Source organism: Artemia sp. Qi Xiang Cuo, chromosome 12 (genome assembly GCF_049724085.1).
Source record: "Artemia sp. Qi Xiang Cuo chromosome 12, ASM4972408v1, whole genome shotgun sequence".
NCBI classification, from domain to species: Eukaryota; Metazoa; Arthropoda; class Branchiopoda; order Anostraca; family Artemiidae; genus Artemia; species Artemia sp. Qi Xiang Cuo.
In genome coordinates this window covers 56,052,024-56,068,831 of record NC_142805.1, presented here as the reverse complement: position 1 = coordinate 56,068,831, position 16,808 = coordinate 56,052,024, and the positions used below count along the sequence as shown (strand labels likewise).

At 37.0% G+C, this 16,808-nt stretch overlaps 1 protein-coding gene across 1 annotated transcript in view; it reads right to left on the bottom strand.

The window, feature by feature from the left end:
- Positions 1 to 16,808, bottom strand: part of Rbp6 (RNA-binding protein 6) — a 127,473-nt gene that overhangs the window by 87,633 nt on the left and 23,032 nt on the right. Inside the window, exon 2 of the mRNA XM_089098373.1 lies at positions 12,845 to 12,967. Within this exon, the coding sequence (XP_088954499.1) occupies positions 12,845 to 12,967 (123 nt within the window). The remainder of the gene's footprint in view (positions 1 to 12,844; positions 12,968 to 16,808) is intronic.

Genomic DNA, 16,808 nt, shown 5'->3' with positions numbered 1-16,808 from the left:
ACAACCAATAGCTGGAACTTCCGTTCCAGGAAAGATACATTCTTGGCTCAGTTCTAAAGGCAGTCCATCTCTCGCCTTCGTCGTAGTTAGTTGTTCTTGTGCTACCTTATTTTCTCTATGTGTATTCTCACGTTATTTAATAAAGACCAAGTACCAACGTTTATCGTTTATCTTTGGAATTTACGTAAACCATCACATCTGCCAATATAAAAGGCATACAAATAAAGAACTAAAAAGAGGTTTACAGAACCTAAAAAGAGGTTTACAGAGTGGTGGCAAGCGGTTAAGACTAGTGGAGCATATATCACTAGGGGAAAACCTCCAAGTGACACTTGAGTGACCGTTATAAGTACTTACGACATCTTACGCTAAATACTGTCAATATATTTAAGAGCTATGTCGCCCGCTACCAAAATTAATTGTGATATTTAGCAGCAAATATCAAAAAAGACTGATGAAAAGACATCGAAATGTTGCTGCGTATTGAAGTTTTTTCTATTCAAAGCGCCTTCTTAAGAACCACTTTCTTTTAAATGAACATTTTGAAATCGGCTGTTACACAATGCCTAATATGGATTTCCTCGCGATAGCTTCTACATACTAATTCAAATTTCTACAACTGAGTCTCCGGTTGATTTCTACCTTCACTTAGCCATTTTACGTTTGGTGTTTTTTTTTTTACCTGATTTGACAAAGTCGACGTGTGATCTACATTTGACAGATTCCAAACAAAATTTAAAATTTTGAAGTCGATAATCGAAAATTAATTACCAATTGTGACTCCATTTGACGCTAGTGATTTAATTGAGACCAACTGCAATTGGATGTAAGACAGACGACCTTTCGTAAGTGATTTAGCACGACTAAACAACCCAGTAAATTTTATTAGACCCTTCTTGTTAAAGGTGAAGTTTATTGCCCAAAATCTGGCGTCCGTAATTAAAGAGCTGTGTTTAAAACAAATATTAAAATTTTTAGAATAACTGCTTTTCAAATTTTAATCTCAATATGTCAGTTTTTATTCCTATTCTCGATCCGGCGGAAACTGGATATAACAAAAAGGTTGCTTTTGATTTTGTAAAACAGTGGAGGGGAGATGGCATATTTCCACCTCTTTTATTTGACTCAAATGATCCTGATTTCAATCAAGATGAACTTTATGATTACCTTCAAAAGATCAAGACATGGGTCCCAACAAACCCTCCAACTCCCCTGAGCACCACCCCAATTAATCCTCCAATAGAACAGCCTCAACAATCCCAAGTAATAGGATCGCTAATTGACCCTTTTTTTAGTAATAACGCCACTCACAAAGTCATAAAGTGGAAAAATAATTAAGTTTGTTACAAAATTTGTTACAAAGTTACAAAAATTGAATTTGTTGCAAAGTTAAAAAAAAAAAATTTCAGTTGTTGTTAAATTGGTCTGATTCAAAAGTTTTGCGCCATTTTTGACCCAGGGTTTGTTTCGCTCCTTTATTGGGAATCTGGATCCCACTATTATAAATTTGTCAAGTTTAAAAGGTGGATTTCTTGTAGTATATACCCCAGGCAAAATAGTAGGCAAAATGGTTGCAGGGTTTGTAGGCGTGGCTCAATTTAAGGATGAAAGGGCATATCTATTCTATAGAAGGATGCAAAAATTAGGAAGGTCATGTAGGGTGTCCTTAGAAGCCAGGGATGATGGTGTAGTCCTTGGAAGATTTGCTCTTAATTTATTCAAGGAGAGGATCAGCCCGTTCTACAAACGGTATTTGTTAGAGAATAGTGCAGAATTTTTTTTTTGTGTAGGTGATGCGTATAAGGTAGCAGTACAATATTAACAGATAGAACAGCGAGTGAGGACAGAAGACACTTTTTCTTTTTCAGATGAATTTATTTCTGCGCTGCCGAGGGTGAAATTTGGACTCAATGAAAATGAGAAGGCACTGCGAGATGGCACTGATTCCTCGCAGGGCGGTTTGGCTACCCAGGAAAAGGGAGCTTGTTTTGAGGTCCGGTGTGGTGGTACTGATGCCTCACGGGATGTTTTTTTTTTGTTGCACTGCGAGATGGTACTGATGCCTCTCAGGGCGGTTTGGCTACCCAGGAAAATGGAGCTGGTTTTAAGGTCCCGTGGGATGGTAGTGATGCCTCAAGGGATGGTTTTTTTTTGTTGCACTGCGAGATGGTACTGATTCCTCGCAGGGCGGTTTGGCTACCCAGGAAAAGGGAGCTGGTTTTGAGGTCCCGTGGGATGGTACTGATGCCTCGCGGGATGTTTTTTTTGTTGCACTGCTAGATGGGACTGATGCCTCTCAGGGCGGTTTGGCTACCCATGAAAATGTAGCCGGTTTTGAGTGCCCGTGGGATGAAAAAAAAGGTGGAAAGGGGGCTGGTTTTGAGGTCTAGTGGGATGAGGTTGATGCCTCACGGGATGGTTTTAATGCGTAGCGCTAATAGTTATGTAGAGATATCAACAGTAGTACTGCCATTTGTCGAGCCACAAGTTAGTAGAGAAAAACCAAATAGGTCTAAACCGAGGCGTTCCGCAGCAATAAAACCCCGAGGATTTTATTGGGAATAATATCTCAACGTCATTGCAGCATGGTATGATTTTTGAAGTTTCTGCAATTTGATTTATTTGTCGCTGGTATTTTCAGGATTAATTAGGCTTTCCCGGTCATTCCTTTTGCCCTAATTCAAAGTTTATACATAGGCCTAACCCCAACTTTCCTTGTCCTCATCAAATTCAGGGGATGGGGAACAAGTCTATTTTAAAGTATAGAAAGAAAAATGAAGTGTTAAAATATCCAGTTTCCGACTACTGTTGTTAGTGTTGTTCGTTTATACTATATAAATTTTTACTTATGCAAGTATTGTGTAGTGTTTATATTATGTAATTCTTTACTAGTTTATGCTGAAGAATGTTAGTAGGTGAGAAGTGAATAATTTGGGAAGGGTGTTGAATGTTTTGAATTCAATTAAAGTGTGAGGGTTTAATGAGAAGGGGATAAGCCAAATTTGGGAAATTTAACTTAAAACAGGGGGGAGAATCTGTAAAGTATTTGGAACGTAAATTCGAGAAGGCTTTTCCGGCGTCTCGTTTCTTAGAGATTTGGCCATGTATAGGTCAACGAGAACAGTCCAGGGGGGCTTTTGGGACTAAAGCTAGTCGTGGGAAAGGGGTCCGTTCCCAGGCATGGTTGAACAACCAATAGCTGGAACTTCCGTTCCAGGAAAGTTACATTCTTGGCTCAGTTCTAAAGGCAGTCCATCTGTCGCCTTCGTCGTAGTTAGTTGTTCTTGTGCTACCTTATTTTCTCTATGTGTATTCTCACGTTATTTAATAAAGACCAAGTACCAACGTTTATCGTTTATCTTTGGAATTTACGTAAACCATCACATCTGCCAATATAAAAAGGCATACAAATAAAGAACTAAAAAGAGGTTTACAGAACCTAAAAAGAGGTTTACAAAAGAAATAATACTCAATAAAGAAAACAGACAAATCGAGACAAAACAAACAACGCGGAAATTTCGCCTGTATAAAAACGAGGCATCTTCAGGGAAATCGAAACTAAGATTAAAAAATTAAAATAAACTAAAACACATAAAAAACCACCTCCAATATTAGACAACAATCGCCGCAACCGACCACTTGGGTTACTGTTATGAATAGACTGGATAAAAATTATATATAATGGAAATTAAGTTAATCATTCTATTGTGAAATAATCCTGTTGTTTGCTATCACTGACGCAACTCTCCTTGTATTTAATTAAATAAAAAAAAACAAGTTTTTTAAACTGAAAGTAAGGAGCGACATTAAAACTTAAAACGAACAGAAATTATTCCGTATATGAAAGGGGCTGTCCCCTCCTCAACGCCTCGCTCTTTACGCTAAAGTTTGACTCTGTCTCACAACTTTATTTTTTAAAACAATAAAAAACTTTAGCGTAAAGAGCGAGGCGTTGAGGAGGGGACAGCCCCTTTCATACACGGAATAATTTCTGTTCGTTTTAAGTTTTAATGTCGCTCCTTACTTTAAACTTGTTTTTTTTTATTTAATTTCTGATCGTTTTTTAGTTAATGCAGGGGATGTTTCCCCCTCTTTAAAAAATCGAGTAAATTTTCTCAGGCTCGTAGCCTTTGATGAGTAATACTAAACTTAATAAAATTTATATATTTAGAATCAGCATTATAAACACATTCTTTTGATACATTAATTGACATCAAAATTCCGTTTTTAAAAGTTTCGATTACTATTGAGCCGTATAGCTTGTTTTTTTATTGTTTTTTTTATTACGTATAGGTTATTACGTATATGATGGGGTTTTCCCCTTAGTCAATACCATGCTCTTTACGTTAAAAGTTAAAAAAAATTTTGATTCACAAACCCCTGAATTACAAAGGCCGTTTAATTAGAATAGATAGCTCTTTTGAAAGCACTAAAAAAAAACTGTAGCGTAAAGATCGAGGTATTGACTTTGGGGAGAACCCCCTCACATACGTTATAATTTCTGTTCGTTTTAAGTTCTAATATTCCTTCTTACATTTCAGTTGAAAAAACTTGTTTTTTTTTATTTAATTTCTGATCGTTTTTTAAATAATGCTTGGAAATCCGGCGCCCCCTTCATAGAAATGGCCCGTCCCCCCAATAAACATCCTCCACGTAAATATTCTCCATATTAATCCCCTCCTCTAGCCCCCCCCCCCTCCAGAAAAAATCCTTCCTGAAAATGGCTGTATACTTCCAAATAACCAATAAATAATGCTGGCAAGTCCGGCGCCCCCTTCATGGCAATTTCCCTTCCCCCATGAAAACTTACTTCATGAACAGATCATCCAACATAGCAACCGACCCCCCCATCCCACCCACAACCAGAAAAAAAACCACCAGAAAACTTCTGTATACTTCCCAAAAACCAAAACAATATGTTAACATTGGGTAAAGTTCATAACTTTTAGCCATCCCTCTGGGGACTTCGGGGAATTAAGTCATTATAAAAGACATATTTATCATATTTTAGACCATGCTGAACAAAACGGCTATCTCAAAATTTTGATCGGGTGACTTTGGGAAAAAAATAAGCGTTGGAGGGGGCCTAGTTGCCCTCCATTTTTTTTGGTCACTTAAAAAAGGCTCTAGATCTTTTAATTTCCATTCCAATGAGCCCTCCCACGATATTCTAGGACAACTGGGTCGATACAATCACCCCTGGGGAAAAAAAAAATAAAAAAAAAAAAAACAAACAAACAAATAAACACGCATCCGGGATCTTTCTTCTGGCAAAAAATGTAAAATTCCACATTTTTGTAGATAGGAGCTTGAAACCTCTAGAGTAGGGTTCTCTGATACGCTGAATATGATGGTGTGATTTTCATTAAGGTTCTATAACTTTTAAGGGTCTTTCCCCCTTTTTTCGAAAATCAGCCAAATTTTCTTAGGCGCTTAACTTTTGATGAGTAGCACTAAACTTTATAAAAGTTATATATTTGAAATCAGCATTGAAATCTGATTCTTTTGATATATCTATTGGTATCAAAAACCCGTTTTCTAGAGTTTCGGTTACCATTGAGCCGGGTCGCTCCTTACTTACAGTTCGTTACCACGAACTGTTTGATCTCATCCCTAAGTGATTTCGCAAAATCTTAATACCCTCGTTAACAACTGGTTCATTTTTCGGAAGAATGTTATAAATTGGATCAATATTTAAATTTCCTGTATCCATAGTTATTGAGGCATTTGCAAACATATATTTTTTAATTTCAATAGGTTCCCTCGCCCATTGAGTATAACCTCTGGCCCTGCATCATCAAATTTTACATCATAATCAGAGTTGAAGAAAATATGCTCAGTCAACGCCGAAACAAAAGTCTCAGGAGGCTTGCTTAAATTTAGAGCTTTTTCTATTGAATTACGATGTTCAATCAATTTTTCAACAAATTGTTGGTGAGTTCTGCCAATCTGGATTTTCTGGATTCGGAATTATTGTATTTAAGGGGCATTTTATTTTATAATGGTAATCCAATTAAATTTACAAATAAATTAATAGAAAATAGACGTGTTAAATATAATATTTAAATAACTGCAGTCTCACAGTCTTCAGTATTGAATTTGTCTAAAAGTTTTATCTCTTTACAATGTGTACCGGGTTTGGGGAAAAACTTAAACGGATTTTACAAAAAAATATAACATAGATACAGGTTTTCAGTCAATAAGACCTTTAAGCAGTCCTTAATTCTGGAAAGGATATGACTCGGGGCAACTGGGTTAGTGGGGTTTATAGCACAGCAAGCCTCCTGAAACTTGTTTCGGCGTTGGCTGAGCATATATTCTTTTCAACCCTGACCATAATGTAAAATTTGATGATGCCAGGGCCATTTCTATTGACAGAGGTTATACTCAATGGGTGAGGGAAGCAATAGAAATAAAAAAAATATACTCTTGCAAATGTTTCAATGAATAGGGATACATAAAATTTAATTATGATCCAGTTTATAACATTCTTCTGAAGAATGAACCAGCTGTTAACGAGGGTATTAAGATTTGACAAGATCGCCTAGGGATAAGATTAAATACAAGACCAAGGAGAGTTCCGTCAGTGATAGCAAACAACAGAATTATTTCACAATAGAATAGTTAGCTTCATTTCCATTTTATATCATTTTTATCCATTTACTTTGGTGCTTTCATCGAAGTAACTCTATTAGTAACAGTAACCCAAGTGGTCTGTTGCGACAATTTTCTTCATTGAGTCCTCTGTTTCTTTGTTCATGGTAATTAAAGGCAATGGGAGATGGCAAAGCAAGAGAGAAAGGCAAGGATTCATGCCAGTAGCCACAACAACAGAAGAGAAGATACTCGCTTGGGCCGGATTGACAGCCAAACAATCCATATTGGCACCGCAGATGGTGAAGATACTTATTTTTATTAATGATAGTTACAAGCTTTTTAATGCCTTCAAAGAAATCAGTTTAACAACTTCCAGTATTATTTTCCGTATCTACTTTTCAATCTCGTGTATACTTCAGTACAGATAGCCACAAGGTAGTTTTAGTTAAATCTGTAAACTATAAATTAACTATAAATATAAATTTTTGGCAACGAACCGCCATCCAAACATTTCCTGACACAGCTACAGCAACTACTTTCCCTCTTCCACCTCCGAAAAATAAATGTAGGGGTGCACTTTATCGTTCGGGATAGAAAGAGCGACATGGGGGACAAAAGAAAACATGGCTAGCCTGCATCAAGGTTGACCTAGACCCAATCGGTGGCTTCAAGAAGTATGGACGAAGATGGGAAAAATCCTGGCTCGAATTGATTGAGCCAATCGCAAACGACCGAGGCTCTTGGCTTACTACAATGACGAAGCTACTGGACGCCAGAGAGAGCGAAGATGCTTGAGTCCTGCTACAAGTACAAGTAGTAGGTACACTTTATGAGGTAGTATTTACTTTTGATGCTGTAGTACGTAAAAGTTACACCTATGGCAGAAGGATGAGTGTGCAGCCAGCTCTCCTCAAATTTAGGATAACTCAATATGACATGCAATTAAAACCCACCATAAATAAAAACGAATATTCAAGTGAAAGTAAAGAGCGACGCTAACACTTAAAACAGACAATTTATCTTATGTTTTAGGGAGTTGCCGCTCCCTAAACCCCAGCCCCCATCTATACGTTAGAATTCTCACTTACTTCTATACATATGCTAATCATGCCCTCAAAAAGCATAAATGAAACTTAAGCACTAATTAAAGATTGGCCTGGTTTCAGTAGGCAGTAAAGTGCATATTATGCAGTGGTGGTTCTGGCTTCTCTTGTGCCTGGGGCAAAATCTTGATTAGCACCCCCATCCCCCTATCTCCCAAAAATTGCCATCCCAAATTTTAGCAAAATATTCATTTATTAAAAAAATTGAATACAAAATATCACAAAAACATTTAAAACATTAATTAAATTCAATCTACTTACTTTAGTGTTCCAGATTTAATGGTGATGAAGATATGGGAAAAATAAAATTTTCGGATTCAATATACTTATACTTACTGCCAACTACGCCCTCTACTTTAATAAAAACAAAATTTCAAAAATTACAAAATTATTAAAACCGTTAGATTATTTATTTGAAATTTTGCGCCCCCAAAATTCCTGCGCCCAGGCCAAGTGCCCCCTCTGACTCCCTTCTAAAATGCTTCTGATAGTATGATACATGGTTGAGTTAACGAATCTAGTTGTACGGAACCCAGCAAAGGCTATGAGATATCATGATATGAATAGGAAGGTAAAACTCGCTGACTAAGATAATACAGATAGTTCGAATGGGTGAGCGAAATGAAAGCATTTTTGGTAGCTTTGAGAGTTCAGAGCGCGAGAGCAGTTTCTCCTTAAATTTTGAAAGATACCTTTTTGGAAGGGTATTTGCATTGGTAAAAATTAAAAAAATAATATATTTGCCCTTCTCCCTCTGAATTTTAGTGAATTGACGCCACTGTCTGTTAAATTTGAACGGGGTAAGTACCTTTTTGGAAGGGTATTTGCATTGGTAAAAATTAAAGAAATGATAAACTTGCCCTTCCCTCTCTGAATTTTAGTAAATTGACGCCACTGTCTGTTAAATTTGAACGGGGTAAGTATAAATCTCCTGGAAATCATGGGGGTATTGGTAAGAATTTCAATATAATGGAGAAGAAGGTAGGCAAGAAATGCCGCAATACACATGCCCCTGGGTGGAGATCTTAGCCACATTTTTTTTCTTTTATTCAAGCGAGATGTAACCTGTGTAGCTCACAAAATTCAAGGAGAATTGACATTTGATATCAACGGAAAGACCACAAGTAAGATGATACCCTGGAACAAAGAAAAGGTAAGGGGGCAAAAGGAAGGAAATATGAGGGCTTATATGGAAATCATAACGGAAATATAAACTGGAAATGTACCAGGAAGTGTATCATAATCAACCGAGGCTTGGATTGAAGTGTGTAGAACAAGCAGTTTATCAAGCAGTGTGTTATATGTAAAGGGTGAAGAAATTGTAAACAACAGCCGATGTAGAAACTCTTTGTATATGTTTAATAATTATAAGTAAATTATAGTGAACCTATCTATAACAGTTGTATTCTATGAGCGAAGTCGAATATAGCTCAGATTACTGGCACTTTTGAAAAATAGAGCGTTTCGAAATCTAAATACCTCTTCACAAAAAGTCCAGCAGTTACATAGGGGAAATAGCGTACGTTACTCACGCTATTTTCTATGCTAAGCGGTTAATTTAAGATACATTAAGTGTATCATTTCGCAGCTAAAAGTCCTTCTACACTAGGATAACGTAAAACCCACAGCCTCATCATAATCATCGTCTTAAATCGTCACAGTGATCATGAGCAAATTATTCAAAATTAAAAATATTGATGGAGATGGAGATACAAGCTTTGGTTAAGCATGAAATGCTTTCTTGGAAAAGCTTATTAATTTATTTTCAAAATGTATTAAATGTCCATCTGGCGGTTAATAAGCGTACGTAACGTAAAAGCCTATGTAAAGCTTGGGTATATTTAACACTGCCTAAGTTATGGACAAAGTATGCTCCATAAGATTGCATAACGCAACGCAAAAGTCAAACTCTGCTAATGTGAAAAAACAAACGGTTATTTGTGCATTATACAATAACAGCTCGAGAAGTGAATTGGTGAATGCTAATGAAATAAAGCAAAATACAATGAAACATAATAGTTTATAAACAAATTGCAGCTATATATTTGCATATTAGGAGGGGGGGGATAAAGCATAGCGTATATTAAATACGTAACCTAACCAAGGTACCTTTTTTTCCTAAACCCCAAAAAATTAAAGTTTAAATATAGTTCCCGGAGTGAGAAACCCCTGTTTATTCAGCGTCTCAAAGGAATTACCGGGTAATGTCTATTTGATCTTTGAGATTCTCGAGTGGCTATAATCGTATAATGCACAAGGTTCTAGGCGTTAACTCCTCCCCCCAGAAAATACTCCCTGTGGAAAACCCCATCCGCGGAAAATACCCCCCCCCCCGTGGAAAATAAGCCTTTCCATATTTGAGAAATTTGTTTGAGTTTTATATTTCTAATTTCCGCAGGGGGAATACATTTTGGTACTTGGGTGTTATGCGCCACTCATTCAAGTTTACGCTGTGTAAAACTCGAGAAAAAACCCGTTTTTTCGTTAATTTCTTCGTTACTTTAGAAATAAATTTGGGCTATAGATTTGCACATTAGGGGGGGGGGAGTAAAGAATATCAGGTCTGAATGCAAAATGGGTTTGGTAGAATTATTCTGCATATTAGATAGATAGATAGATAAGTGTATTTTAAAGCCAAATATATGGCCATCCACAGAGTAAAATAACATAAATGAAAGGCACAATAGCATAAACTTTGATCAGCGATCATCATAAAGCACTTAAATGAAACACTACATTAACCTAATAATAGTACTTAATACATGGAAAAACGGTCATTGAAAAAAAAATACTCAGCACTTGGAAAAAACACAAATGAAACATTACAGTTATTTTATACTGGGATTTTTTTTTTTTAGTTAAAAAAATTTCCTTATCCTCGCTGTATAAGTGACCATATACCTAGAAAGAATTGTTTTCTGACTTCAAACTGTCCAAATACTTTACCCCCTATGCGCAAAATATATAGCAATTATATATTTCCCATATTTTCTGTCACTTGTCTTTGTCTTGTCTATTGCTAAGCTGGAAAAAACTAACGAAGAAACCGACTTGTTCTCGAATTTTACACAGCGTAAATTTGATTTGGCATATAATACACAAGTACCAAAACTTCTTCCCCCTACGGAAATAAATAAATTTTTTCCCTACGGAAAAAAAATAAAACTCGCAAATTTGGAAAGCCTTATTTTCCATGGGGGGGGGGGAGATTTCCGCGGGGGTTATTTTCCGGGCCGGTAATCGCCCAGGGGGGGGGGGGTGACGCCGGCCACCAATACACAAGTACCAAAACCACAAAATAGCCTTTTCATAAACAGGTGACGTCTTCTTATTTAAACATAGCACTTAAAACTCAAGTTACATAATTGAAAGCAAAATAAAAAGATTGTTTTGTTTTTATATTGGTATCAAAGCCTAAGGAGTTCGGTTATTATTGGAGCAGGCTGCTCTTTACATCGTTACAACGGAACATTTCATTGTAAAATCGATTCATTGAAATAATTGCAAATGCTTCGATTAGGAGCGCGCCAGAGACAAATTAAAATTCAACTGGAATGATGATCAAAATGTAGCCCAATTTTCAACGAACGAATAAATAATGTCAGCTGCAAAAAATGTCTCGCTCTGGAAAAAGCCGAATCATGATAAGAAAATAGTTGTAAAGGGTGATAAGCCTCCACTGCTAGGCACAGGCTTGTTAATCTAATTGCGCCTAATTTGCCTGATATGCACAGACCTTTAACCATGATTATGACACACCCTGTACAATTCAAAGGAGGCAAAATATCGAAGCAAATATACTAAGTACTATATATTATCATACAGGGTAGGCTACAATTATGTGTATATTTATATTGCATCAATTAAAAACACAAATTCCAGAAGACAAGTTTTCCAAAGAAAAGTAAAGAGCTAGATTAAGCCTAATATAAGCAAAAATGAAGTCCAATAGTAATTCAAATGTAAAACGGACCTAAATCTTCTCTTTTAAAAGGATACATATTAAATACATATTAAACTGTCTATCTAAATTTCATTATTTCTTTCAGTAACCTTGGTTAATTTGGTGATTTCCGTTCTTTCTTTTTGTCGATGTTGTGAGAAATAAAAACACACATCTTGAAATGAAAATTGTTTCCAGTAAAGCGCAAATAAAGATGAAGCGGTATGGAAGGGGGCTGATACCACTTCAATACTTTTTGACTCTCAAAAATAGAATTAGAATGTTTAATTTCTAATCAAATAAGCCCCCCTTCAAAATTTCTACGATTACCGGTTCGAAACAGTCACCCCAGAAAAAAATAACACATAGATCTTGCGTCGCTTAGGCAGCGACAATTACGTTGAATATGGAAAATTCGTTTATTCAGAAATTGTGCGGCAAATATCTAAATAATCTGTTGAGCAGTCTTAAGGGTTACAGCCAGGGTTGCTACTCATAGCGATTCATCAATATTTTTCGTGATTCTTTATATTGCCTAAACAAAAAAAAACACTAAATCAGCATATAAACTACTACATTATAGAAGAAAATAACTAAATCAACCCAAAAAAATCACTAAAACCAGTGAATTATTTTTTCACCGGGCCGCAATCCTGGTTACAGCGTTACACGCACATAGCCTTTTCTTCTAGCTTTTTAAGATCTTGCACTTGCGAAAAATAAGCTGGTTTTTTCAAAGACAACGCTTCTTGTATTTTAAGAAAAACGCGGACTCTCAAAGAAGAAGCTTCGTTACAATAATTACGCTAGTCAGTGAAATTGGACTAGAACTTCTAGAACATGTATTCTCACACATCCAGAATTTTATTGAGTCAAACTAAAAAAAAAGTCAATGAGTCAATATAAAAAAAAAAGCTCAAAATGGGCGCTAATCTAGAAAAGAATCGCACTGAGCAACTCTTGGTTCAGCCATGTGAGCGACTCTTGAAGTGAGGGGGGCACTGAGCCATATCCAGCCTTAACCACTGTGTGGATATGACAACTGTCAAACCCTCGCCTCTGGCAGGCTAGCAAGGCATAAGCAGGGAAAGTAAATGTTAGTCAATAGACAACTAATTAATATCTTTTAGACAAATGAAAGGGAACATGAGAAGAAGAAGGGATGAAAAAACAAAGCAAAAAAAAGAACAATTTGTACTACCTTGATCGTCTCGTTGTCGGGTCTTTCATTACCATGACCTCGGTCACATCTCCAAAACGGCTAAAATATTCCCGTAAACCTTCAGCAGTTGTTTGCCAGCTAAGTCCACCAATGAACATTTTGCTGTAAAAGAAAATGAAATTAAAAAAAATTCTTTGAAACGAGCCGAACCAGGGATAACTAAGAGTTCTTCAAACGGCCAGGTCGATATTATATTATAGAGCATAAGGAAGCTGCATCTAAAGAAATTGGAATAATTACTTCCAGAATAAATTAAAAAGTACTGTACCTAGAATTCATTCGGCTGGTGATAAAAGGCTAAAATAGTCTAAAATTAGTTTGGCATAACCGTTTGATACCGAGTTACAATCATTACCGATTCAGTGCCCATTTCCATTCAATACTTTGATTCAAAACGCCTTCTGCGGTTGGTCAAGGGGTCACACGACCGCGTGCAAGGAGGTTTCAGTGTTTCCCAATAACAAATTCCATGATTCTCACTATTTGGCTGCGGTAATCCAGAACGGGTTATTTGACATATTTTGTCGAACTTAGATCTCGATGCCGTTCTCTTACGCAAAGCGAAATCTATCAACTAGTTCAATCCTCTTTAACCTATTTTATTCAGTCCTCAGGATATTTAGAAGTTTTCTTTTTTTCTCAAAACTGCCTCCAAACCGAGGGCGTATCCTGGATTTTGGTTCGGGGGGGAGGGGGTGCACACAAACTTTAAAAAACACATTTATTTATTTGCATTTTTATTACGTTTTTACAAGTCGGACTAAAATCCCAGGAAGCTGGGAGGGTTCATATTAAAGAATGGAAAAATATTCCTAGTTTCCTTGTTTCTACATTTTCAATGTATTTTGAATCTAAAAAATACAAATCAAATGGACAAAATATAAGGATGTTTTGTCCCTGGACCCGTCTTAGGTCAAGTCATGCCTGAAGCACACGATTATTTGTTACAGATTTTTCACTCACGTCTTTTTTTAATTTGGCACCCGCTAATACCGAAAACTGCACATAGAGGATATATTTTTGTTTTCTATTTTTTTAAGGTACCGATTCAAACAATCCAATTTCATTTTCACTGTCCCTGGTACTTTAATACCGTAGAACGGGCGTATCCAGGACTTTTTTTTGGGGGGGGGGGGTACGAAAAAAAATATCTCAAATTTGCTTATATGCATTTTTATTACATTTTAACAAGTCAGACGAAAATCTCGGTGGGGGGCCGGTACCCCCCCCCTGGATATGGCCTTGACTACAGAAAAATAACATACCAGCAAATTGCACAGGGAACATAAACCTTAAACAAGAATTTAGGTTTGTTTATGACAGATAAAATAAATAAACAAATAATCCGTTATGACTCTTATCAGCATATATTGCATTTAAGCAAATTTCAGGATTTTCAGGTTAGGCATAAACGGCAGAAATTAAAAATGAGTTGCTATGCGGCCTGTTTATGCACAGGCCTTTGTTGCAGATAGAAGGGTTTTTTGCCGTTTTGACCGTCCCGTGCACAGCTCAAGGCGCCATGTGTAATAGTAAAAATGTGATAGGCACTTTAGATACAAAGGAAAACCAGACATTTTGGCGGAGAATTTCAGCAAAAAAAAAGACGCAAAAGAAAAGAGTTATGTACAAAATATCTGGAAAATTTAATAATAGATTAATGGTTTTTCTATCAGGTGCCTTTAAATTACCATTAAGAAAAAACAAAACGCCGGCAGATCTCTTATTTTTTATTTGGATGATAATCACCGTGTTACGTCACACAGAATAAACTTAAAAGGTGAACATTATGTAAAATATTCACCTTGGCACCTTGTTGCGTGCACCTTGAAAATGTTCACCTTGTTGCGCGCCACTCTTGGCACGCAACAACTGGTGTACGTGATTTCTGAAAGTGAGCACCTCCTCGATTGTGAATCAAAAATTTCAATATTTTTGATTGCTTGAAATTTCGCACTAAAAAATGCGGTTGAGCATTCTTTTTTAACGTTCTTTTTTTAAGACTTTACATAAAAATCATACGCAGAAATATTAACGGGCAAAAAGGCAGGGTTATTTGGCTCCCTTTTCTAACACCATTTAAAGAATAATGCAATACGCGTTAAAAAAATGAAACGATTAACGCCACAGAGCGTTCTATTTTATACAAATAGAAAAGTCGACGTTAAACCTCAAATGAAGAGAAATTATCCCGCATATGAGGCGAGGATCCCAGCTCCCATCCTGCCTTTACACTTAAGTTTAACTAGAGCTAAAGTAAAACTAGAGAACCAAGAGTCATGGAAATTATATTGCTGAGGGATTTCGGGTTACTGTTTGGATTTTTTGTGTCATGTGTACCACATAGTTCCACCGCGCTTGACAGTTTCTACTGCACTTATCACACTCCCGCCACGCTCTATCCAGTGTACATGATTTCTGACTGTAGGGACCCGTTCAGGCTTTATAACTATTTCATTTCATGTTTCGGAGGCAAGGTTGGAGGACCACAAGAACGAAGGAAGGATCTAAATCATGCTTCAAGACACACAATGGAACAGGAGGCATAGGTAATGCAATACGCGTTAAAAAAAATGAAACGATTAACGCCACAGAGCGTTCTATTTTATACAAAATAGAAAAGTCGACGTTAAACCTCAAATGAAGAGAAATTATCCCGCATATGAGGCGAGGATCCCAGCTCCCATCCTGCCTTTACACTAAAGTTTAACTAGAGCTAAAGTAAAACTAGAGAACCAAGAGTCATGGAAATTATATTGCTGAGGGATTTCGGGTTACTGTTTGGATTTTTTGTGTCATGTGTACCACATAGTTCCACCGCGCTTGACAGTTTCTACTGCACTTATCACACTCCCGCCACGCTCTATCCAGTGTACATGATTTCTGACTGTAGGGACCCGTTCAGGCTTTATAACTATTTCATTTCATGTTTCGGAGGCAAGGCAAGGAGGCACACACAATGGAACAGGAGGCATAGGTAATGCAATACGCGTTAAAAAAAATGAAACGATTAACGCCACAGAGCGTTCTATTTTATACAAAATAGAAAAGTCGACGTTAAACCTCAAATGAAGAGAAATTATCCCGCATATGAGGTGAGGATCCCAGCTCCCATCCTGCCTTTACACTTAAGTTTAACTAGAGCTAAAGTAAAACTAGAGAACCAAGAGTCATGGAAATGATATTGTTGAGGGATTTCGGGTTACTGTTTGGATTTTTTGTGTCATGTGTACCACATAGTTCCACCGCGCTTGACAGTTTCTACTGCACTTATCACACTCCCGCCACGCTCTATCCAGTGTACATGATTTCTGACTGTGGGCACCCGTTCAGGCTTTATAACTATTTCATTTCATGTTTCGGAGGCAAGGTTGGAGGACCACAAGAACGAAGGAAGGATCTAAATCATGCTTCAAGACACACAATGGAACAGGAGGCATAGGTAGAAGGCTAATATATTAGACTGTCAGGTTAGGTATATGTTACGGCACTTGTTAAGAATCCAGAAACACGCGAGAAGTAAAGTTTCGCTAATGATAATGAAATAAAACAAAATAGAACGAAAATAGAATAGTTTATGAACAAATTTGGGCTATATATTTGCCCATTGGGGGGGTGTAAAGCATAGCATATATTAAATACGTAGCCTAACCTAGGTACCTGTTTTTGCCCCTTCAACCCCAAAATACATTTTATACAATGTATGACACCATTGCAATACTATCCTGTTGCACTGTAACGACATTCACATGATTTTTTTTTTCAAAATAAAGGCTCTGAAGCATATTCAGTCGAAGGGTGCACATCCCGCCTAAGACCCACCAAAATATTACCATGCCGGGCCCCATGCGTGGGGCCTGTGCCCCACATCGGAAGTCCCAGTCATAGGATCCTATTCTGGAGGTCAAAATCCCCCGTGGGATCAAAATCCAAGAGATAAGAG